The 25,592-nt window shown below is 38.3% G+C and overlaps 1 protein-coding gene across 11 annotated transcripts in view; it reads right to left on the bottom strand.

Moving 5' to 3' along the window:
* LOC109686404 (teneurin-1) overlaps nt 1–25,592 on the bottom strand; it is an 835,907-nt gene that overhangs the window by 9,257 nt on the left and 801,058 nt on the right. For all 11 annotated transcript variants that reach the window (XM_074064014.1, XM_074064010.1, XM_074064012.1 and 8 more), the window contains 4 exons: nt 17,855–18,027; nt 16,607–16,842; nt 3,830–4,126; nt 26–413 (listed from right to left, as the gene is read on the bottom strand). In XM_074064014.1, the coding sequence (XP_073920115.1) occupies nt 26–413; nt 3,830–4,126; nt 16,607–16,842; nt 17,855–18,027 (1,094 nt within the window). The remainder of the gene's footprint in view (nt 1–25; nt 414–3,829; nt 4,127–16,606; nt 16,843–17,854; nt 18,028–25,592) is intronic.

The following is a 25,592-nucleotide window of genomic DNA, read 5'->3' as shown; positions in this document are numbered from 1 at the left end:
ATATCACCACCCTTTCATAACAAACCTGTTTGCCTGTATCTGATTGTGCAGATAAATCCATCATGCATCAGGTGTATTGTCTTAATCACTCCAGAAGACTCTTCATATGTTAATGTGACCTGAGTGGTATCATAGAGAATCTCAGATAGCCTTGCTTGCTTTGTGTACTTGTATAAAACCCTGCGTCCTGTCCCCAGATGCAGAGTCTGTAGCAATCTGCCATCTCGACTATAGTCTTGGATGAAAGAAGTGCTACTATCTGGCGGGGTATAGATATTCCGGTAGTATCCCACTGAAAGCATGGTTTGTAAGCTGTGGCGCACCATGCTAGGCATGGTGACTGAGAGCAGACAATCTGATTGGTCATACTCAAAGATGTAACGCCGCTGGCTATGCAAGAGAAGCATCACAGACTGAAACGAGACAAAGGCAAAATATACCATAATATGTACCACTAAAGTTAAGCATATTAAAGTAAATGTACATTTGTCCAGTCAACATAAACTTATTGCATACTTACTATGTGCAAGAACTATAGGAGACCCTAGTGGATACAGTACTGTACAATAGTGGTGTCTATTCCCGTGGTCTTAAAGTTTAATGTAGGAAAAAGGCAAGTAACCAAGCAATTGCAGTATAGTTTGAAATGTGTTATGACAAGGGGAGTATAGTTGAAAATGAAAGAGAACATGGCTTTTTCAGAGAATGGGAGGGATTTTGTGTGGCCAGAGCATAGGTGGGGGGGTGGTGAATGGCAAGAGATGAATACAGCTAGGTAGGCTGGGTCTAGATCATGCTGGGGTTTTTAAGCCATGCTAAGGAGTTTGGATTGAGCATGTTGGTGACCAGGAGCCATTGTAAAGTTTTAAGCTATTGATGGATGGGGTACTTGCAGAGGTGGGAGAAAGGATCATGTTGGTATTTTATAAAGGTCATTATTGCTTCAATGTGGAGGTGGCTTGGAGGGAGGCAAATGGAAGGGACATCACGTCACATATTAACTTACAGCCACCAAAAAGTATTGACTTGTTTTCCTGAAAAGTTGCACAATTAAATATTTTATAGATTTTTGCCATTAACTCATCTTTTAACTATTCATATTTCCATTCATGTTTTAATATTAGAGGAGCCTGGCACTAAAAGTGAATTCTGTGGTTATGCAACCCTCTCTCCCAAACCAACCTATATTTCAGGAAGTTATTTGATGAAGTATAATGCCTTGTACATAATAGACGTTTAATAAACACTGGCTACTTTAAGTTTATTATATACACGTAAGGAACATAATTTTAGGGAGGACTCTAACTCATTGGCATTTAAGTCTCATCTTTTAATAAAAATAAAAAAAGATCACACTTGAACATTCTGGTATAACTCTAAGGGAGCTTTACCCTTCCCTTGAGAATTATCTTATCAAGCAAAACCATTTAGTTGAGCTTTTTTTCCTGAACCTCATGTTATGAAAATAACAGGTATATTTTCATTTTTAAAATACAAATTACAGACTTATGAGTGTGAAATACATAAACATTTATAATGTACATTTAAATATTCTAAAATGAAATTATATCCTAACATTGAAGGTGTTTTTTGAAACAATATATTGTCCATACTATTCTGAGAATTACTGATTTTGAGTTTCATGTCAGCACCATGTAGTCAAAGTCAGTGATTATTTGCTTTTTCATTCATTCTTTCTTTCTTTCCCAACAACACTATACTTGGGGATCCAGAGGTGAATGTAGAAATTCTGTCAACTTGTCACCTGTGGATAACCTACAGCTTGCCACAGGCTGTAGTCCCACCACTGTGGTCTCTGAAAACCTTCCTGAATAAAAGGCATGAGACCTGGAAATCCTATTTGGGCTTAAGAATATTTAGGGGGAACTACTTTCCTTTATCCAGGCAGAACTCAATAAGAATCAGCAGGAATAAGAACCAGGGTGGGAGTGGGGTACAGCAGGGGAAATTTATACAGGAATTGGTGGAAAATGCCTTTGCATTATCTCTGTGCTGATAGTCAGGTTTCCTAGTTCCTATCCACTCTCTTCTGTCAATTCACCATGAACAAATGACATCTGTCACCTGTGATGTGGGTCAGGGAAAAATTGCCATATGGCCCCCACACATTATCTAGTGCCATCCTGCCTGAGACATGTCTTTTCCAATAGTTGTACCAGCCTTGCCAACAATTTGTAGCGTATTGTTATTATATTATTTCCTCTGTTCTCATCCTCTAGACTGAATGCCCCACTGCCTAAACCCTGTTCCTAGGTGATATGGATACTGAGCTGTCTCAAAAGTTCCCCCAGTCTTTTTAAAGCTCCCTGCCAATGACAAGAATGTGGATTGTGTAATTAGAAATCTTGTGAATGCAACCACTGTGTTTCCAGAATACTATTTTGCTCTATCTGGCTGCCTTTTCACTTTGGTGGTCATTATTATCAGTTTGTTCAAAAACAATGCTTACAAGCCTATCCAAAGTTCACAGTGCTGTTACAGGGTTAAAAAGCCATTTCTTATTAGTTCAAATAATAGAGTATGAAACTTTTATTCTTTTAATTGATTATTATAACCTAAAAGAGATCTTTGTAAAGAAAAAAAGAACAATCATGGCTCTATACATATTCGAACAAGAAATTTCTACTGTTCATTTCTAGAGTTACAAATTTGAAAAGGTAAAGCCTTTGAATGACCACCAGATGGCAGTGTGGGGCCACCTGGAAGCTCAAGCCCAAGGCTGTATTCTTTCCCTTTAGGCAATCTTTGAAAACTTCAGCCTCAAATAGGCAATTTCATGTAAATGTACTTTATTAAATGATTATAAAATATATTTAAATGCATTTAACAAATGAAATTATTAAAAATGATTTTAGGAAACTGAAAGATTTACATTTACTGTAATACAAAATTTTAGCCTCACAAGTCTTCAAAATATAATTAACTCAGAGTAGTGTCATAAATCAAGATCGAGAATTAATGACCACATAGAGAAAATTTAAGAAACAATAATTGATTTTTTTAATAGAGAAGAGATCATTTAAGCAACCACAGCCATTTACCCAAATAATTATTTTTCTCCTAATGGCTACAAACCATTGCGCACTAACATGATATGTATAACTTTCACTTACTCTAGAGAAAGTCAAAGTAGTTTTACAAAATTTCTTCATGTTAAGGTGAAAAATGTGCTACTGCTTTTTAATATATCGTGGCATAGGTATGGAAAGCAAATTTACAGAGGTAATACCAGAAGTATTTTGGGTATATTGTGAAGTTGAGAATTTTTACTTTAAAACACACTCTCAGAATTATCCTCCTTGTTCCTGTTTTGCCCCTGTTCTAGTGAAAGGACAAAGTCCAAAAACATCAAGTCACTGAAAAAATTACATGTAAATCAATCTTCTACCGTTTAAATCACAATTTCAAAGATGCTTTAATTCTTTTCTTTTCTTCCTTTCTACCTCCCTCTCTCCCTTCCTTTGTTCTTTCCTGTTTTGATTTATGTTCAAGTGACAGTAAGTGCCAGCTATCATTTAATCTCTCAAGTTTGGTGCTTCATGTTAAGTTATTTAATTTAATCACTACAACCTATTATGTGAATTAGTTATTAACACAGGTGATAATAGCATTAATAAAATCAATTTCATGATAAATTATTTTTGGAAATTAAGGAACCATTTCATAAAGCTGATAAAACAGCTTATCCTTACAGGGTTACCATTTTTTGTTACTTCTACAGAATAGCAAGCTTTTCTCCCACAGGCCCTTAACGTGGGTAATTAGAGCCACTTTCAATATTGTCATCCATTCTCCCCCACATACTTACCTTTTCTAAGTAGGTATAGCTCCAAATTTTCCCATCAGCCCAAGTTCTTGAAATTATTTTTCCGCTCTGGTCATATTCCATTTTTTCATTCCATGTTCCTCTTTGAATAAATGTAACCAATCCTGAAGGTGAATATGTGATATTCACTTCGTTATATCTGCTTACAGGAGACCACAGAATAGGTCGCCCAGTTTGGTCATAAAGAATTCGAAGGGTGAACTTTCGATGGTCATCATAGATCTTTCCCGTACGTGTTATATGATCAAAATCTATGGAGAGTAGATTTCTGTTATGGGCCTACAAAAAGAGATATAAAATATGTTTTAAGCACTGCCTTGATTCCTAATGTAGTGCATTCATGAAGCTTTTCCTGATTCTCCAATAGCGGAGTCTTTCTCATTCCTGAATCTTCATGGCTTCACCTTCCTCAAGATGCCAGTTATCTTTATCTCTTCATCAGAGTGTACACTCCTACAGGGCTGAGGCTATGTCTTAATTCCTAGGACAGTACTTGTCATACTCTTGACCTTCAATGTATGGTTGTTGATTATTTCTTCCCTAGCTAAAGACTCAGATGAACTATCATATTTTTAAATAATTATGAGATATTTTATGTGACTCGGATACCTCTTAAGGAGTAGGGCTTCCTGGCTTGCATCTCTATTTTTAACCAATTGAGTAGCTGAAACATAGAATGGTGAATTATTTACATAATTAGAAATCAGAAAAAAGGAACACAGTGAGCCCTTTCTAATTTATAGAGATTCCCTTTTTTGACTTCTTGTTTATGTAGGCTCGATGAACTTCACACCTATCACAGCAGCACTCAGATTCTCTAGTGATGGAACTCCACTGAAAAATATTTCCATGGATGCCAGCAGGTAAACAATGTAGATGTCAGTAAGGCCCCCAGCATTTGCAAGAGTGCTACCACAAAGTGTGGTACATGGAGTTAAATTTGGAGTTTTGAGTTTAGAAAAAACAGTTTGGCTTGATTCTGGTTTTAGGCATCACCCACTGCATGGTAACATTCCTTCTGGGCACCCTGAAATCTTGCGGTTGACCCAGTGATCCTCATTCAAGAGAACTTAATTGGATTCTGTGAAAGACAGCACTCAGTGGTGCTATGTTCTGATAAAATTCAAGTCCACATGAGGTAACCAAAGAATTAAATGACTGAGAAAAATAATTAAAACTAAACAAGACTTAGTGGGTTTTCAAAGCAACTGGACAACTGACTTTATATTCCCCACTTTTCAGTTAATAATGCCAGTGCTAGGCAGATCCACCAGTAACTTTATGATGGCTTACTGATTATAGCATAACCACTCAGAAAACACAATACTCAAACAGTTCTCTTCTGTTCCAAAAAAAAAGTTGCTGTTCTTGCTTTTAGTCATTAAGGAAGTTCAATTCCCTCTCGTCTGTATGGTGAAGAAGGTTCTGTGGAAAAGAGGATCTCTGAAGGAGGGGTAGGTGGAAAGCTCAGAGAAGGGCTTTTAAAATTTATTTAATTTTAGTTTAGTTCAGTTAAGTTTTAGTTTTAAAAATAGTAGAGTCACTGGTGAAGTGGCTCAAGTGGTAGAACACCTGCCTAGCAAGTGTGAGGTCCTAAGTTAAAACCCCAGTATCACACACACACACACACACACACACACACACACACACACACACACACACAGTAGTAGAGTCACCAAGTACCCTTCAACTATCTCTCAGAGGACAGACTTTTGATTTGGGTGGAGAGGGTCCAAGCCTATCTGGGCAGAAACAAAAACAAGAATAAAAAAAGAGAGACTTTGAGAAGTGTGAATTACAGTGAAGGGGAAGCAGGAGACATTTAGCTAGCCACTTGTCTATATACAAGTCATTTCTTCTACTTGGACTTTAGTTTTCCTATCTGTGCAATGGGAGCAATATCACTATTTACATTACAGAGTTGTGCTAAGATTGAAATGAGATCATATGTATAGGTACTTGGTAAATTGTGAAACATTAGTAGGTGCTATTTTATAATATATAATGATTACTTTTCTCATTTTATTTAGGTCAGTGAATAGGTCCTTGTGTCAAATTCCAAGGTGATTTTAGTTTAGTGTACTAGATTTATATCTAAGAATTGTTGACTTGATCTCAAACAGAATTAAATGTCAGGTTAATGGAGCAGGAGGAAAAAATTCTACAGTAGGATTTGACTACATTAATTATAGTTAGACTAAACTGATTCACTAGTCAACTAAACTTTCCTAATTTTTAACTTTTGAGGTCAAGAATCCCTTTAAATACCTGAAAGTTTTACACTATGTCCCCAGAAAAATGTGCATAAGCACATCCACAAACATTTTAGATATAATCTCAGGCAACCTATGAACTACCCTGAAACCCAAACATGAAACCTCTAGAAGTCTCAGGAATTGAAGTTCAAAATCTTGGTTCACAAAAATTTTTTATTTTAGTGGCCTGATGACTGCAAAGCCAACATTCTCATATCAGACTCTGGTCTTCCCTTGGTCAGTACTCTTGTGTGTGTATATATATATATATATATATATTTTTTTTTTTTTTTTTTAAATAATTTCTTCCACCCCCCACTGCTTGATTAAAAACTGTGGTGACTTTTTCATTGCAGAAAATTGGAACATATAGAAATGTACTAGGAAAATAATTTTCTGTAATCTCTCCAATAAGAATTGCTGTTAACATTTTGCTGCATTTCATTGCACTTATCTTATATTTTTAGCACAATCTTTGTTCACACATTTAAAGCATGCAACTAGGATTGTACTTTAAGTTTTGTATTCCATATTTTCAATCAATGCTTTATCTCCAGCATTCCTTATGTTCCTAAATATGAGTATTACTCATATTCCTAAAATATGATTTTTATTGGTTACATAAAATCTTACTACATGGTAAACATTGATTTATGCATTCTCCCATAGTTGGAAATTAGAGCTTTTATTTTCCATTTTTCTTTTATATCTCCTGTTTTGTTGAACATTTTTACAAATAAATAATTTCCTTAATACAGAAACCTGTAGGTGAAAATACTGGGTCAGATGAGAAGGGCATATTAAAAGAGTTTAAGAGATTACTTTATCATGCACCAAGATTGTACAAATTCATATTCCCATTAACTAGTAGTAGAAGAGCCCATTTCATTCTATCTTTACTAATCCTCTTTTGGTTTCAATTTCTTCTTCAGTCAGCTGGGGCTAATGATATTTGCCCTTAATTTTGAACTTCTGCAAAAAAAAGACCTATCAAATGTTCCATGCCATGAATTCTATCCAGAAGACTGGTGATTAGATACTCAACTTATTTCAGGAAAGTGCTGTTGGTCTCAGAGGTGGGTTTAATTCAGGAAATAGAGCCATAGATCAGGAATCATGACTTTTTAAACCATCTGTAGCAAAGGCATGCAGTGTTGTATCGCATAAATATACAGTAACCCGCTGTGATCACCTAAAAGGTGATAGAAAAGCACATATTTCCTGTCTTTTGATACTTGGGGCTTGGAAGCCTATAGGAAACCAGGTGTTCTTTCTTCAGTCACCCTTCCTGTGGCTTTATAGCCACATATCTCCAACTGTAATACTGTTCATTTACAATAGCTGTAAAATATCCATGTACTTCCAGAGATGGTTGTAACTGTTATAATTTATGTTATAATGGTAGTTAAGGAGTCAAAGTAACAAGTGATTTCCAGTTCAACTAAATTTGTAGTTTTAGTTGTCTGATAGATTAAGTTTACTACTGAAGAATACATTTCTTTTTTTTTTTAGATTCTTTTTTAAAAATTCATTTATTCACATGTGCATACATTGTTTAGGCCATTTCTCCCCTCCTGCTCCCCACCCCTCCCTCTCCCCCCCACCCCCTTGCTTCCATGCAAGGAATACATTTTTAATGAAGTCATTACAGCTACACAAACAAGGATCAGTGTGTTGAAAATCCACTATGAAACAAGCAGAGGAAGACTGCTTAATGTTCTTTCTATGCCTGTCAGGACTTCTGCAACTGTGCTTCTGTGTTTTAGGATAATGTACCCTGATATTCTAATGCTGCTAAAATACTAGTTTCAAAGTCAGATTTGGAATTTAATGTAAAATTCACTAAGGGCTGAAAGGGGATCAAAGATGCCATAGGTCCCCCCATTCACTCATTCGCATGTAGAAACCACATGTGAGAAATTTGGGGAGCTGAATGTTTTTCCAGGCAAGCCTGCGAAACCTATGTCCGAAGTGCATATGTGACGCCAGTCTCTATGGAAGGCATCAGAGCTAGACTGAAGGCCATGAACTTCTGGGGTCATGGGCAAATTTGAGAAAGCTCCATATTTATACATGTGCTTGTTTTTCTGGAAGACAATAGCCCTTACACTAACTGTGAGCCAACAATCTTTATTTCTACCTTTTCTCCAAACAGTCTATACTAATCCTTCTCCTGTAAAAAAGAGGGAGGGGAAAAAAGGATCGAAAATTGGGAATAGCCCCAAGTTTAAAATGGGTCTTATTTGGACAGTTGTACATTGAATAAGGCCTTTGAGTTTGGCAACTGGTAAGTTGTATGTTGTGGTAAGAAAGCTAGACTTGTTTTTATTTTTTAAATATAGGAATATATACCCATGCCATAACTTATCTTTTGTTTTCCCTTAAGTTTTTTCTTCATGTACACTAAGGAGAAGGGCTTGGATTTTGTTTTTTTGTCTTTTTTATCTATTTTTTAAAAAAAATTTTTGGGGGTGGAAGCTTGGTTTTTGTTTACACTTGGAGCAGAGAGGAAAGAGACGAGAGTGTATATTACGGAGCCACGGATAACGTTGCCAGCAGAAGTGCTTGAGAAAGATGGGTACAAGGAGAAGCATGGAATGCAAGTGCTCTTTGCCTCCTTTTCCTGCTCTTTCTTAGGAGTCAGTGTTCTAATTGCTCAAGAGAAAGCCCTCTCAAGCCTATCAGGTTTAGACTCATTCAATTAGTAGAATAATGCTATATTAGCTTGCTATACAGGCAACTGGTGATATCTGACTATTTTGGGTCTATACCAAGGGAAATTTGTTATGCTGAAACTGACCTCCCCGCCACCCTAAAGGAGCTGAATTCTGAGTTACAATCATGGCGGTTGATTTTCTTTCCTCTATGAGGAGGAAAAGGCAGAATTTCAAGGACACTGTCTAATATTTCAGTTCACAATACAACTGAGTTACCTCTTTAATTTTTGCTGAAGAAGAAGAAGGTGAAAAAGAGATGGACCAAAGAGCTGCATCAGTTTGGAAGATGCATTGCATTTAATTTTTGTGAAGTTATAAGAATGGATAGAAAAATTATAGCCGATTTTAAAGTAGCACCTGCTACTTGACTCTCACTAGTTTTAAGGTAACTAGTACTGGATTTTAGAAATCAATCACTACACTAATTCTGTACATTTTTTCTTTTATTGATATCTCTAGATTGACAATCAAAAGCTTACTTAGGTCTGCTTTTGTTTCAAGAATTCCCTACAAATGAACAGGGCATGTCTTTAGTGTATCAGTCACTGATATTTCATTTGAAATTTCTAAATTGCAATTTCTTCCTTTTCTAATTCCAAGAAACTCTCTTTAGCTTGCCAGTGCACAAAATCTTAGTAACAAGGTGATTTTAGGAGATGGTTCAGATCTATCAAGCCAGGTTGCTTGGGTTCAAATCCTGTAATCACCACTTACTAGCTGTATGATCACATGGTGTCTCATTTTTTTCATCCGTAAAATGGAAATGATACAAAATTCCAGTGACATTCATCACAGAGATTAAAAAATAAACTCTAAATTTCATTTTGAAGCACAAGAGACTGAGAATACCCAGGGTAATACTGAGCAAAAAGAGCAAAGCTGGAGGGATCACAATACCTTACTTCAAACTGTGTTACAAAGCAATAGCAATAAAAACAGCATGGTACTGGCACAAAAACAGACATGAAGACCAGTGGAACAGAATAGAGGACTCAGATATGAAGCCACACATCTATGCCCACTTGATTTTTGACAAAGGCGCCAAAAACATACTATGGGGAAAAGACAGCCTCTTTAACAAATGTCGCTGAGAAAACTGGATATCTGCATGCAGAATATTGAAACTACATCCATGTCTTTTGCCCTGTACAAATATCAATTCAAAGTGGATTAAGGATCTTAATATAAGACCTGAAACTTTGAAACTAATGCAGGAAAGAGTAGGAAATACACTGGATTTAATAGGCCTAGGCAATGATTTCCTAAATAGCACTCAAATGGCTCAGCAACTAAGACAAATGGGACTACATGAAATTAAAAAGCTTCTGCACAACAAAAGAAATGGTCTCTAAATTGAAGAGGCTGCCCACAGAATGCGAGTAAACTTTTGCCAGCTGTACAGCTGGTATTAATAACTAGAATATACAAGAGCTCAGAAAACTAAACTCTCAAAAAAAATCAATGACCCAATGAAGAAATGGGCAAATGAATTGAACAGAAACTTTTCAAAGGAAGAAGTCCAAATGGCCAAAAAACATATGAAGAAATGCTCAACATCCTTCACCATAAAGGAAATGCAAATCAAAACCATGTTAAGATTTCACCTCTCTTCTGTTAGAATAGCTACCATCAAGAACACAAACAACAACAAATGTTGGCAAGGATGTGGAGAAAAAGGAACCCTTATACACTGTTGGTGGGAATGTAAATTAGTACAACTATGGAAAACAGTATGGAGGCTCCTCAAAAAACTAAAATAGAATTGCCATATGATCCACCAAGTCTACTCCTAGGGACATACCTGAAGGAATGTAAGTCAGTTTATAATAAAGGCACCTGTATACCCATGTTTATTGCAGCATTATTCACAATAGCTAAGCTATTGAAACAGCCAAGATGTCCCACTACTGGTGAATGGATGAGGAAAATGTGGAATTCATATGCAATGGAATTTTATTCAGCCACAAAGAAGAATAAAATTTTGTCATTTGCAGGTAAATAGATGGAACTGGAGAACGTCATCTTAAGTGAAGTTAGCCAGGTTCAGAAAGCCAAAATGTCACATGTTTTCTCTCATATGTGGAATACAGACCTAATACAAATACAGCAGTATTATGAAAAACAGATCATGCTAAGAAGAAGTCACATACAAGAAGGGGAGGGTAAAAGAAGGAAGTTAAGAAGGTGAATACGCTTAATGTACTTTCTATACAAGAATGAATAGAATTTTTAAACCTGGTGAAACCACCACAAGAAAGGGACTAAGACAGAAAGAAGAAAAATAGAGGAGATTAACTAGTTTGGGTTATAATATATATATAATATACACATATATATATAAATAAGGTATGCTATTATATATATAAATTATATATAATATATACATGGAAATGACACAAAGAAACTCTCTGTGTAGCTGTCTTAAACAAACAAACTGTCATTTTTTTGTTTTGTTTTACAAAATTGGAGAACAAGAAGGTGGAACAAATCCTGCATGGGGGTTTTGGTACGGGGGGGAGGTAGGAAAGGGTGTGGGAGGGTAAATATAGTGCAAATACTGTCTACACATGTATGTAAATGGAAAAACAAGACCTGTTGAAACTATTCCAGGAATGGGGGGTAGGAAGATAAAGGAGAATGGTGGAGGAGGTGAATTCAACTATGATATATTTGATATATTATAAGAACTTTTATAAATGCCACAATGTATCCCTACCCAGCACAACAATAAAAAATTAAAAAACTAAAATAAATAAATAAATTTGAATGAAAACAAAAACATATGAATAGTAAATGAGTTAATGCATGGTAATGCACATAGAAAGATTTCAAAGGATGTTAGCTGCTGTTATTATGATTAGTGGTAATACTAATATTAATAATTGAGATTACACATTCCATACTCATCATTTTATAGGTGGGAGAAGTGTGAAATTTTTGGCATGCCAGGTGTTTTTCTAATCTTACTTATTCCTCTCACCTTAATTTGATCATATTATTTAACTTTGACACTTTTGCACTGTATTAATTTGCTCTCATTATGTACTTTTCTGTTGATTTATTTATCTGTGTAACCTTACAACATATATTAAAAATATATCAAATTATTAAAGTTTACATATAGGTGAAATAGTTGGTGAAATAATTCTTTTTTTTTTAGTTATCTAAGTAGGGTTGACCCACAATGAGCAAAAATAGTGGTTTCTATGAATTGAAGGGTGCGAGAATCCCCTGACCTCCAAAAACAATACTGCCCAGACGCCTTGACTCCTAAAATTGCCTGTCTTTAGGTGACTCCTTAGGGATACAAACACATTTGCTTGGGAGAAAACTACAGATGTGCTTTCTAAATAGGCTAATTTATCTCCAAAGCAGCAATTTGTATAAATTTTCACAAAATGAATGCTCCCACCAAATCCGAGAAGAAAGAAGTGTGAAATGAGAACTCCAGTTCAGAAAACCCTGATGGCCCTGTCAGCAAAGGCAACTTCTCAGAACAGAGGGGGTTACTAGAACCTTCTTGATTACCTCCCAAATTCCTCATCATTTCCAGCCTAGGACCCTGTGTTTCAACTGGGCTTGTTTCCCCCACTAGAGCTCAGATCACATATGAACATTTGCATATTGCACTTAAAAGCCATGCTGTGTCCTTTGCAGTTATCTTTCAGTAGAGTTAAAAATCAACTGTAAGGGTTTTTGTCTTTGTTTCACTTTGCTTGTAAATATATAATCATCCTAGTTGATTTTATGAGTTTGGTTTTAAGTGATAAGCTTCCTCATTTTTTCAAAAAAAAAGTAGGCTGCAGTTCTGGAGTTTTGCTGTGACCTTACATCTTAGTCTGTAAAATCTTATAAAGAGCTATGGGATCCAATACTGAGATAAGTCTCATATGACATTATTATCCATGGACATCGAAAGGTGCAATCTGGTTGTAGTTCCTAAACCAGTTTGCTTTTGGTGAATGTCCAATTCTTTTACAATTGCTTCTATTGTTATCTGCACTCTAATTTCTCTATTGTCCAGGGAAATGTATTTATGGGGACAGATTGATACAGCAGATGAGAAGATACATGGATTGGGTACAAAAGTACTTTGCAAGGAAGATGATTCAAACACAATTCAGGTTGGGGGAAATGGATTTTTAAAATAAATGAAATTTCAGGATGTTAATGTGATTTATTTCACTTAATGGTGCTGGTGAAAGATGGCTCAGAGCTAACAAATCCCTTGCCTGCTCAGGCTGAGCAGGGTATCATGTTTCCCAACAGTTTGCCTCCCTCACCTTGAAGGGGATCCTGACTTTGTGTGGGGAGAAAAATCACTGATCATTGGAGAAAAACAGCTCTTTCTGCTTTATCTCAAAGAGGGGGTCTCTCCCTTTCTGATTTTTTTCTTTCCAGCTAGATGGTCTAGGGTAGGTGTGATCAATGGCTTTTCAGAACATGTGATGTCGACCATCTTACCAAATGGACCCTTAAATGAACCTGTCACTTTGTGCCAGAACAATTACGTGTTTTATGACTTACTGCCAGACCACATTTACAAATGACAACCAAAATTTTGTGTGGGTTTTCAGAGGAGTCCCATTTTCCACAGTACAACAAAGGCTTGTATGTTGTGTGAGTATCTGAATTCTGTCCCAACAGTTCTTTTAATCCCCTTGGCCCATGCTTTGTAGTGGCAACTTTAGCAAGAGAAAGAAATGACTTAGTTAACGTATCAAGGACTTGTGGGCACTAGAGAGTCTTATTCATCTCTGAAATAATACAGTCAGTGGGGAAAGAAAATTTGCTTTGTCAAAATTGCATTCACAGCTATCTTCTGGGAGCATATTCACACCATTAGGCATTCTATCCCTTGCCTAGTCTGGGGAAACTGAGACATCAGTATATACAAACGTCCTTACAAATGGGAAGGGCAGGTGAGAATCAAGCAGTTAAACAATCATCCTCCTCCTTTTGTCTCCTTCATGCTTTTCCTGCCTGGAGGCCAGCCAGTTGTCCTGTACCACCCAGACTTGCCAGTACATTAGACACGATTGTCTCTTTTTGTTGGCATTGAAATGAGGATTCAGGCCCTGTCAAGGTGGCTCTACGGAGTGGGTTCTACTCTATAATTTATAGATTAATTATTTAAGGAACCAGGCAGCACAGCGTGATGCAATGTAAAGAGTGCTGAACCAGGTGAAGACCTGCATTTTAGCTCTGGCTCCGATCCTTAATAGCTGTTTGACTCTGGGCAAATCACTTAACCTCTCTGGGCCTTGGTCTCTTGATGTGTAAATTGGGAATAACAATTGATGGTTGTGGTGATCAAATAAAATCCTGGCTGTGAAAGCATTTTGCCGATTTTTAGGCACTAAGTATGCTCAAAGGACTGTTATTGTTATTACATTTCTAGAGACATGCAGAGTACCACCACCTAGACAATAAGGGGCTCCATTCTTCAGGCCAGGACCTCACATAGAGGAGAAGGAATTGAACTTGTTGCCCTTATAATCCATTCCATGAATCTGTTCATCTCTACCCCAGGATGGAAAATGGGTCAAATTATTATTCGTATTGGTGAACACGTCATTCCTCAACATTTTGTGGCCATTAGCTTTTCAACATGAAAAACAACTTGGGCTGCGAATTGTACTTTATAGTTTTTCTCCATTAGCTGTGCATATGGGAGTGGGAAATATAGGGTAGGTTATCCTAGACAAAATAAATTATCTTAAAGAATTGAAAATTCCCAAATCACACAGTATATGATCAGTAATGCTTTGTTGAGGCTACAAGGTAGGGGAAGCACTACCAATCACTTAGTCAATGCCATTTTTCTCTGGTGAATCCATGAGGTTTGATAAGCCATTTTTATGGATGATTCTTACTTTTCTCTAACACATTTTAATTTCACAGGTTTAAAAAACCTGTGACAGGCAGCACCTGCCTGTCATCCTAGCACTCAGGAGGCTGAGGCAGGAGGATTGTGAGTTTGAGGCCAGGCTGGGTTTCATAGCAAGGTTCTGTCTTAAAAAATGCATTGTTAAGCTATGCATAAAAGTGGGTATCAGGGTTGGAGGTGTGGCTCAAGTGTTAAGAGTGCCTGTCTAGCAAGTGTAAGGCCCTGAGTTCAAAACTCCAGTACTACCAAAAAAAAGTGGGTATCAAGGGCAAGTTATATCAATTTCCCATCCAAGGTTTTACCCAGGAGCTCCCATTTCTTGAAGAACTCTAATAAATACCTTGGCTGCTGCAAACATACATAAGTTTGACTATTTGGATTGGTTTCACTTCTTAATTCAGTGGTGCAAATGGTAAATGTGCTGTTAGAGACTGATCAATAGAATTGAAACATTTGAATTGACTTGCGAGCCCAGAGAACTTCAGTGGCTATTATAAAAAACACCTCACTACAGCTTGTGTCTATATGTAACCAACAGAGCTGGTTGAAAAGTGAGCACAGTGGAGATTATTTTGTCCAAGCCATATAAGTGGTTTGACTGCTTCTCCCTTGAATTGGATGGTTGGTTGGTGGTTGAATTTCTGTTTTTTTTTTTTCTGGTGGTACTACAATTTGAACTCAGGTTCTTGAGGCTTGCTAGTCAGGCACTCTACCATTTGACTGATGTCCCCAGTCCTTTTTGCTTTAGTTTTCAGATAGCATTTTGCACTTTTGTTTGAGTTGTCCTTGGACCACAATCCTCATACCTACACCTTCTGCCTAGCTAAGATTACAGGTGTGTACCACCATACCTGGCTTGTTCTTTGACATAGGGTCTTGCTAACTTTTTTTCTTTTTAAAAAGAAATCCCAGGCTAGCTTTGAACCACCTCCTACTATCTTCACCTCCTACATAGCTGAGATTAGGGGCATGCACAATCACACCCAGCCCAGTAGTTGCATTTCTATAGCCTTAAGGTTACCAATTTTTTTTATCATGGGTCAAGAAAATGCAAGCATCCCCAGTATCCTAGGCATGATACAGGTGCCAGAGCAGGCCTTGCCTCAATAGTGAGTATTTCTTCAGGCTGGCAGTTGCTCTAGGGCTGCAACTGAATGTTACTATATTTGGAAAGTTGGTTACATAATCCTAACATCAATTAATGTTTAAGAAAGGACCAGTAGATAGAGTCCTGTGGTGTTTGCAGTCTTTGTGTGTTGGAGAACAGTGATTTTGACAGAGAGTGCTGATTAACTGTGGTGAACTATGCTTGGTCAGGACTCAAAAACTTCCAAGTATTTTATTTCTTCTAGGCGGCAATCTTTGAGTACTCCAGCCCAATCTTAGTTCTAGTTTTTTGCCCCTCTGGCTTTTAATATGTATTCATGACAATGCTATCATGCAATGATTTTTCCCTCCTATCTTGCCTTTGTCTGAATATTGCCTTATGTCTCACATTGTTCTGTGTGTGCCTGCCTTGTCTTTCTACGAACTACCCAAAGGCAGGGGCATCGGTCTACCTGGAGGACCTGATAAGTACCTTTAGAGCCTACTGGTATGGGTACTAGAGGGCTTACTGACTGAATATATTCCTCTAGCCAGACTGTTTTGGTGCCTGAAATTGTTAATGTTAGAGCACTTTATCTGGCTAATGACTAAGAAAGCTCCTATTAGAATGCTCCTTTAAGGATACTGAACCATTATCAGCCATTAGCACCCTCTCTTGAATTAGTATATCATATAAGCTAGTCAGTCACCTAGAAAAGCTTTGGAGAAATGGGACTTCAGATCAGAAAGCATGTGCAGTTTCTAAAAGAAACTCATAAAGTTTGATATATTCTATAAGTTTAAGCCTTACCCTCAGTCTTCTTTCAAAAGCTGAGATGTTGCCTTTGTTCTGCTCCTTCCTCTGCCGCCACTCAATGAGGTTTGCATTGTGCTCTCCAGGCAATGAGATGTTGCATTTGCCCAGAGTGGGGTTAACTGCCCCAGCCAGGATGTGGGGCTCTGAGTTGAGGCTGATCTCCATCCCGCTGGCAAAGGTGACACGTAGCGAACCATCTGGACTTACTCGATAGGCACTTTGAGTATTTTCTGTATACAGAAGAGCAAAGGAGAAAGAGGGGGAAGAAAGGAAGAGCAAGAAGCCAGGAAGTGACAAGTTTAGCTTCAGGAAGTGCATTTGGGAAGGGATGAGCAGGTAGGGCACTGTGGACCTGACTGCCCTCTGGGCTAGACACTCTATCTATGTGCGTCTTGTTATTTTCACAGCTGGGGTATCTTATTTTCTGGATAAAAGACTGCTTCCTAAAATTGCAAGCTGCTTTTGTTTTCTTTTTAAAGCATTCCCTCACAAATTCCTTCTCTGACTTTTTAGATTGGCCACCTTAGTTTAATATGCTGGAAGCTAGTATGAAGTTCAACTCAGCATCCTTACCACCTGGGGATGCCATCACAGTTGCTGTAGCCCACAAAGTGATAACACTGAAAAAAGTGGGTACAGCTCTCCTCTTAGAGCATCTGGCTCCACAACCTAATAACAAAATGAGTCTCTAATGACTGGGAAGAGAGAAAGCCATTTCTCTTTGTCCACCTCCCCTCTAGCTTCCAACAAATTCCTTCCAAATCACGTCTTCCTTCTTTCTTCTTCCATTCTTTACTTTCCTCACTTTGTATAGTGACATTATTTAGTTCTCTCATGTGACTTATATTCTTCCGTGGTGTGTGTCCTCATTTGCCCTTTTCATTCAACCAAGACAGCACTGATCTAGAATACTAAGCTCAGATGAGACACAGATGTTATTGCTTTCATATAAGCTAGTCAGACCTTAAAAGAGTTTTACAAATGGCTGGATGTTGGGAAAAGACTCGATGGAAGAGCAGACTTGGCAGGAATTAACTTCATTGCTCCCAAAGAAATGTGGCTCAAAGTGAATATGTGAACTAGTAAAAGGTGTGAAGCTGTCTTGGTTTCAGCTGGAAAACAGGGAGAAGAATCCATCTTCTCAGTCAGAGGGAAATTCTATTTATTAACGATGTTCACAGGTTTGAGGGTAGATGTAAGATAGGTGCCATTCTAGTCAAATGAAGTTGCAAACATTCTTACCTTGTTTTAAAATATATATGGTACTAGTTGCTGTCAGATTTGTTGACATGAGGACATTTTCACGGTTGGAAGTATCTAGCTCCACTTTTGTCAGTTTCTCCAGGTCACTGTGGAAACTGCTGACCTCTCCAGTAGGAAATGTTGCATTGGTCAAATGTCCCTCTGGGTCATACCTGAGGAATGTAACCATTTCTAACTCTGAATCATCTTGGCAGTGATAATGTGCCTTTGCAAAATAAAAATCACTTGGCAGCTAATATAGTTTAACTTTGAGTGATAACAAGTATTATTAACCTTGTTCAATAAGAAGAAAAAGGTCAAGAGAGATGATTAATCAAACAAAGGTATTTTTGCAGCTCCTTGAGCAGCTTCCTTGAGCTGTGCTGTTTTACAGAAAAATATATCTGGTAATGAATCATCAGGGTGGAAAATGGATTTATGAATCATGTCCTGCTGTGTGCAATGTTGCAGGGAGGCCTCTGCAATTTGGGTGGATCCCAATAGATGTGACGGATTACAAAAACCAGCAGAGGGTGCTGCTGTCAAAGAAAAGGGAGGCACAAAAGCTCCTTCAAAGTCTGAGAAGGCCAATAAACTGATTTTGCATTATGATGAGAAATTATAATTTGCTGCTATTTAAGTTGCCAAATTTGAGATGAATGAATCATTCTTCCAACAAAATGAGGAAGTACAGAGGATAATGGAAACTTGTTCATTAAAACATTCTGGAGCCCTTTGATCTTGGTGTCACTTACATTCTTTTTATCTTTTTGGAGTATAATACATAATATTTTGTAATTTGCCTATTGAGTAAGACACAAAAATAATAATTACCTGAGATAATAGGCAATAACCCATATCTAGAAACATAGTCTAGTGAGTTTACTTTTTAAAAAAAATAAGAATTATTGGCAATCTCTCTGTTCTCCAAATGGAAACTGCTTCCCTGAAGGCTTTTGATGTGAAGTTGTTCTTTTATTGCCAGTAGAACCATGAAAAATAAACACTTCATTAAAAGTAAAGACATGCACTTGGAAACCCATTACTGTTTTCTTTTCAAGTTGCAAATTGCAAAATATTTAAGCACTTTTATTTGCTTTTAAAATGTTAAACAATTACATTCTTTTTAGCCAAAGTGAACAGAATACAGGCCAGACACAATGGCGGAGTCTGGCTGTACTATCCCTTTCCCCAATAATTATGCAAAATGGCATAGTATAGTAATTCAGTATTAATCCACTAGGTTTTAAAGAACTCAGCCTGGGTAGTTGTTGAAATTTTAAAGCCTATACCAACCTTTAGTAGGCTTGGGAATGTGGTCTAGGCCTTATTTTACAAGATAGAATTGAACTTGAGGCTATGTTTAGTGCTGCCTCAATTTGGATTCTGTTTGTAACTGCTTGTGTTTATGTACACTTACACAGGCTACCAGTTAAAATGGTCATGTATGTGAATAAAAATAATCATTGGTCATTTGACATCCATAGTTTTTAATTGGGTGCACCCTTTGTTTAAATGGGTTTCAGTAAAAATGGTTGGCGTTTGCTACTGTGCAGCTAAGGACTCATTATCAAAGAAAGACCAAAGGGTGCTATTTGTGCCTGGAGTCAATGGCAAAATTCTTCCTCTGCACAGCTTTTTTGCCCATAGCCGGCTCTAGGGCACTGCAGTATAAGAAGCAGGCTGCAGGTGAGAAAGATGAATAGAAAGACTTGAATGTCCACTATAGCTGCAATCTTGTTTGCCTGGTGTTCATTCTAAGGGAAGAAAACAATGTCAAATTTTTACTCTACCAAGGTATCAACCTGCTTTTCCCTGTAGGGAGAAGTTTCCAGGCAGCAGATAGAAGAAAACGTCTGTATGTCTTCTCTCAAGGGAGTTTGTGATTCCAACAATCTGGATTGTGTAGGCTGCTCCTTCCTGTTTTACACTGAGCACCAGCCACTCTGCCTCATTGGTTTTCTTTTCCTGATTTCTAAGGGCTTTCCTCAGTGCTTGGTCAATGTTACTCTTTATCATTCACCCAGGAAATCTGCTCTAAGACACTGTGGATGCAGGTTTCCAATTGACTTTATAGTTTTGGGGCAGTTTCCTTCTTTCCCAATCACACAGTGGAGCTGGGGGTTGAACCCTGGACAAATGTTCTAGTACTGGGCTACACCCTCAGCCCTCCCCTTGTTTTAAAGCAACATTTCATATAAAGGGGAGTTTGGTGGTTGCATCCACTCATCACAGAAAGATGACAAGATGATAAAGCAATTGAGCCATCCATGTGCAGAGGTGCAAGGGTGGAAAGTACCAATGAACCTCAGCAAAGGCATCTGGGTAAATCTGGTTTCCTAAACTATCTACCAAACTCCTTTAAGCTAAGTCATTGGTGCTCTTTTTCTGACATACATTTTAAGGATTTTCACCAAGAGCAAAGATGCATTCTTACATATTCTGTTCCCATCCCTGCTCTCCAAGTTGACAGTAGTACAATAGGAGAGGAAAGCTAGAATCCTGCATAAGACTGCAATTACCCAGACAGATTTAACTGGAGGCTTCTGCTGGCACATTTTCCAGTGAAAGGGGTGATGGTTTGGGAATAGGGCATCATTTCTCATAGGACTGTCCAGTCGTTGAGTAGCTAGAAAGTTATATTGCCTAACTTTCTTTCTGTGGCCACAGAAGTATCCTTATTTCAAAGTGTATGTTTGGGTACTGGAGTTTGAACTCAGGGCCTCACACTTGCTAGGCATGGGCTCTTTACTGCTTGAGCCACTCCACCAGCTCCAAAATGCAAGTCTATCATAAACAAAGCACTCCATCCCTCAATGCACTCACAAATCCCAAGTCTTCCAGTCTCAGTAAAAGTCACATTTGATAGTGCCCACAGTATGGTGTCTCTCATGTGCTCAATCATTTATTTAGTTCAGAATCAAAACATAAAGGCCTACCTCTCTTCTGTAGGGTCATATCCAAAGAGAGGAAGATGTACATATCAGTGGATAAGACCCACAACTTTGGAAAGATTGCTCAAAGTGGATAAGAAAGAAGGGGAACTTTTGATTTCCTATGCCTTGCTTAAATTCTTCCCCCCTCTCTCACCACAGGGGGAACACATCTATCCAGACTGAATGTCAGAGAAACAAGTTTAATCAAAATATCTCATGCTGTATGTTTCCCTTTGGTGCCTGTATCCTTTGGTGCAGAGAGTACAAGCCAATACGCCTCAACTGATTCCCTCAGGCCACAACACAAAGCAGCCCCCTCTACTTACCCCAGGCAGCTTGCAGCACTCACCTGACCAGGCATGAAATTCTGGCCAGTGAATTATACCATCAGGCAACAACTTCTGTCATCAGAAGTGGGTTTTATTAGAGGAGATTTGATATTAAATTGCCTCCTCCTCCAGAATGATTTTACAGAGTTCCACTGTGAGGGTTCTACAGGACACTCATCAGTGAAGTATTGAGCACACTTTTCCTTTGGCTCAGCACTGTGATAGGCTGTGGGCATAAGCACCTGTGTGTGTGTGTGTGTGTGTGTGTGTGTGTGTGTGTGTGTGTGTGTGTTTGTATGTGCATCTGTGTGTCCTAGTGGAGCAAAGAAATCATTTGCAAAGGAAATTCAGAATTCATTCTTGTCCCTGAGGAGCATAAAGTTTAGTTGGGAAAATTATGTTTATACATTATTAAAATATGTATAAATGTTGTATAAATATGTATATGGTCTGATATTTTCTCATAAAGGACATTCTGATTCTTCCCTTGAGAACCATTTAAGTGAGAGTTAAAGTGTTCAGAGTAGGAACTAGAAGCTCCTCCACCTTTGCTTTTAAGAAAACTTTCAGATTGTAGAAGGAAAATTCATTACTTTTTTAAAAAAGGAAATATAGAAGAGTCTGACCCTGTTTACACTTTCCTGTCAGAAAACTGACCAACCTAATAAGAACTCTTTAGGAAATACTGGATTCCCCTTTTCTCACTAAGCATTTCATTTGGTTCCTGTGATTCAGTTCCAAGTCCATAAGTGTCTTTTATCTTCATTTGTCCTTCATTCAACAATTATCAGAGTTATGTGTTGGGTGCTGGGGATACAGTGTTGAATGAAATTCAGAGTCTAGTAGGGCACATAAGACATATATGAAATAATTCCAATGGCAGAATGCTTCTGTAATGGCCATGTGCTTCTGTAATGAAAGCTATAGAAGCTCGGAAGAGGCAGAGGTCATTTTCAGCTGGGCTGAGCAGAAGAGGAGGAAGAATGAGAAGAGGTAGTGTTTGAATCCTGGAAGGTAGAGACTAGTGAGGGGAGGAAGGCATTGCAAACACAGGCAAGGGCAGGAAGAAAAGCACACAGGTGGGTGGAATGTCTATTGGGGGAACAGCATTGCTTGAGTACAGGGTTCCTCTAGGAAGGTAGTGGGAGGTAAGGCTGGAGAGGTATGCTGGGACCATAATATGGAGGAACTGGCAGACCAGGCTCTGGAAGTAAGCATGTAGTTAGTAGACAGTGGAGAAGCATAGAAAGCTTATAAGGGGGAGGATAGGATGATCTGAGCAGTGATTTGGTAGCAGTGAATCATAGAAGAAGACACACGTGGGCAGGGAAAACATTAGGAAGCTGAAACCTCAGTTTGTGTGAGAGAAGATAGTTGAGTCCTGTCTTGATCAAATGTACTGTGATCACCTATCACTGAGATTTCTTTCTCACTAGACGGTAAACTCACATCTTTCAAAAAAGGGTACAGTGTCTCATTCATCTTGGTATTCTCAGTGACTGGCAAAGGATAGATTCTCACTACATAGACTTATTGAGTGGAAATATGATGCTGCTGGTGAAGGATGGGGTACATATGAGAGTCAGTGGGGTTATAGAACATACAGAATCATCTAAAATGGTATTGGGAGACTTACTAAGATGTCCTGTGAGGTGCAGCTAAACTTCTTAAGAAGCTTCTAAAAGTTTTTTTTTTCTGCCTCTGTTACTTCTTTACTCTTCCTATCTTTATTTCAGTCTTCCCCAGCATTAACACAATTCTGCTTGCCTCATTCTTGAGCTTTATCAAGGGCATGAAGCACAAGCAGAAGTGTTTTGGAAAGGTGTTGAATTTCTATTATATCTTGAGACTGGAAGGAACACTCTACACTTCTATATTTTTGTTTAACTGAAATCACTCATCTGTCTGGAAGCATTGCCTTAGTTTCTTTTCTAGAGGAAACTGGAGGCCTAGGAAATATTGTATGTGTTTGAATTGGTTGATCATTACATAGCATTTCTGCATGGGAATCATACCCTATTCCTAGGCAAATATCTCATTCAGAGACTTGACTTATTTACCTTGCCCCTCCTCCTTTCTACTATCAGGGAGAAGGGGAAATCTCTTATTAACCATCCTTCATAAAATTGGACATTTGTAAAAAAACAGCCTAGAAGGCACCCGCAGATACTATAAAGTCCTTTTTAACTTGTCAATGGGTATCTTTTGAGTGTTTGTGGAAGGAGGAGATGCACTAACAAAGTTCAGAAACAGAGAATGCAGAAGAACAAGGATAAGAGATCATGTAAATGCAGAGTCTTCTTCAAGTGGGAGGGCTTCCCACAAAGGGTCTAAGGAACTGTCACCTGAGTTTGGACTGGCAGCAGTGACAAAACTGATGCTCTGACCCCAGTCTGGGAACTTTTCCATTTAGTACAGCAGAAGTTCCCCCTCTCCTCACTCCCCAGTACTAAGTTCTGAACTTAGGGCCTCCTGCTTGCTCGACAAAGTGCTCTACCACTTGATCCACATCCCCAGTCCTTTCTTTTAGTTTTTAGTCTATTTTTTGGATAGCGTGTTGTGCTAATTTTGCTTAGATGGGCCTTGGATCACAATACTCCTGCCTTTTGTGTCATTTCCAAGTAGCTGAGTTTACAGATGTGAACCACTACACTGGCTTGTTTTTGAAATAGAGTCTCACTAAGACCTTATGTGCCTTGGCTGGCCTCTAACTACAATCCTCCTATCTCTGCTTCCTGAGTAGATGAGATTATAAGCATGTACCACCATACCTAGCCTACCAAAATCTTTTGTCAGGCAAATGCCAGGGAAACAAACAAAGGCATCATGGCTACTCTTGCAGTCTGTGGGAGAAGAAGGCCTGCCTGTTGTGTGAGTCATGGGGCTTTTCATGTGGATTTCAATTGTGGTAAGGTTATTACAATTAGGAGCATATTAGTTCATCAGGCCAGAAAGCCTGCCTCATTGTTCCAGTATTCTTGTCTTGACAGTTACTTCCTTGTTAGCTATTTCTCTGTGGTCAGCTTTTCTTTTTGACCCACAGGATGCTTATAGGTAGTGAGGCATCAAATACTAATATTTGGAGTGTACAATTTTGACCCTGGACCAAGTCAAACAGAATTATGAAAATCAATTAACTATTTAAATAATAGCACATCATGCCACACACCACCACTGCACAAGATGAATTCTAAAGTCTCATTTGGGTTATCCACTCTTCAGGGTCATTGGGGTCATTTCTCCTATAGCTGCAGATAATGGAAAGTTGAATGGATTAATGGCTTGGCTCCCTCTACACAGTAGTTGTCCATTCTGCAAAATTTTGCTTCTGTTTCTGTTTCTCTCACTGTCATCTAAGAAGACAATTTCTACTTCTACTGTGGCAAATAATTTGTCCTCTCTAGTCACAGAAAGAAAAAAAGAAGCCTTCCTCTTACCTTACAGAAATACTTAAGGTTTGTTTTCCTTGGAGGGCCTGATATCTGTGGCCTGGAAAAATTCTACCAACTGTTGCCCTCCTCTTACCCTGAATCCAATACTAGGTTCAATCCTACATTCTCCAACTTTAGCAGGACAAAGAAACACTTGAAGCAGTACTCAAACCTGGCTAAGATATTGGAGGATATAAGTGAAAGAAACCAGGTTTGGACACAGCATAGTATAGGAAGAATTAGGCACATGATAAAGGTTGTGCATTCCTATATGTATAGGAATGGAGGGACAGGAGCTATATTTTGTTAAGGACTACTCTTCAGTATCAGAATGGATTGCTTCAAGAGAAAGAAAGAGGTACATTCTCCTGTAAACAGATGCTATTTGGCCATGAGGGCTTCAGCATTTTTCTGGTTGGAGTTAAGCAGGTAGAAGAAGGAACAAATAGTTTCTCAGCTTCCCTTTTGATTTTATAGAGCTTCCGTATTATTCTTTTCCTGATACCCATTTCTAGCACTCTAGAATTTGCATGGTTACTCTTTTTATTTCTGTGGTACTGGGGTTTGAACTCAGGGCTTTGTGCTTGTCAGGCAGGCACTCTACTACTTGAGCCACAACCTTCAGCTCACATGGTCATTCTTGTAAGCCCAGTGTGCCTCCTTTTTCTGCAAGGCAGTGTGGTCATTGCAGAAAAAGATCTGAAACAGAAGCTCAAAGGTCTGACTCTACATCTAGCCAACTAGCAATGTGAAACCCGTTTGCTCATTTGTAAAATGACTTCTAATGTCTCTTTGTGGCCATAAAATTCCATGAGTACTCCTATGTGGATGCCTGGGTTTCCTATGTCTTGGTAACTCAAGACTGGTTATTTAACAATGATGTTAGTCAATACTTTTTTACTCAGTGCTGGCCAAGTCCTGGTAACAGGCCTGGATTCTACTCACTGTGAGAATCCTGCTTATCAGAGTGCCTGCATCAATGTGCTACCAGTGGAAAACAGGCACCCAAACTCATCTGACAGTAACATCCTCTTCTCTCTCT

The sequence above is a fragment of the Castor canadensis genome, chromosome X (assembly GCF_047511655.1).
Source record: "Castor canadensis chromosome X, mCasCan1.hap1v2, whole genome shotgun sequence".
Lineage (NCBI taxonomy): Eukaryota > Metazoa > Chordata > Mammalia > Rodentia > Castoridae > Castor > Castor canadensis.
Note: the sequence above shows the minus strand (reverse complement) of the source record. Positions and strands in the feature narration are given on the sequence as shown.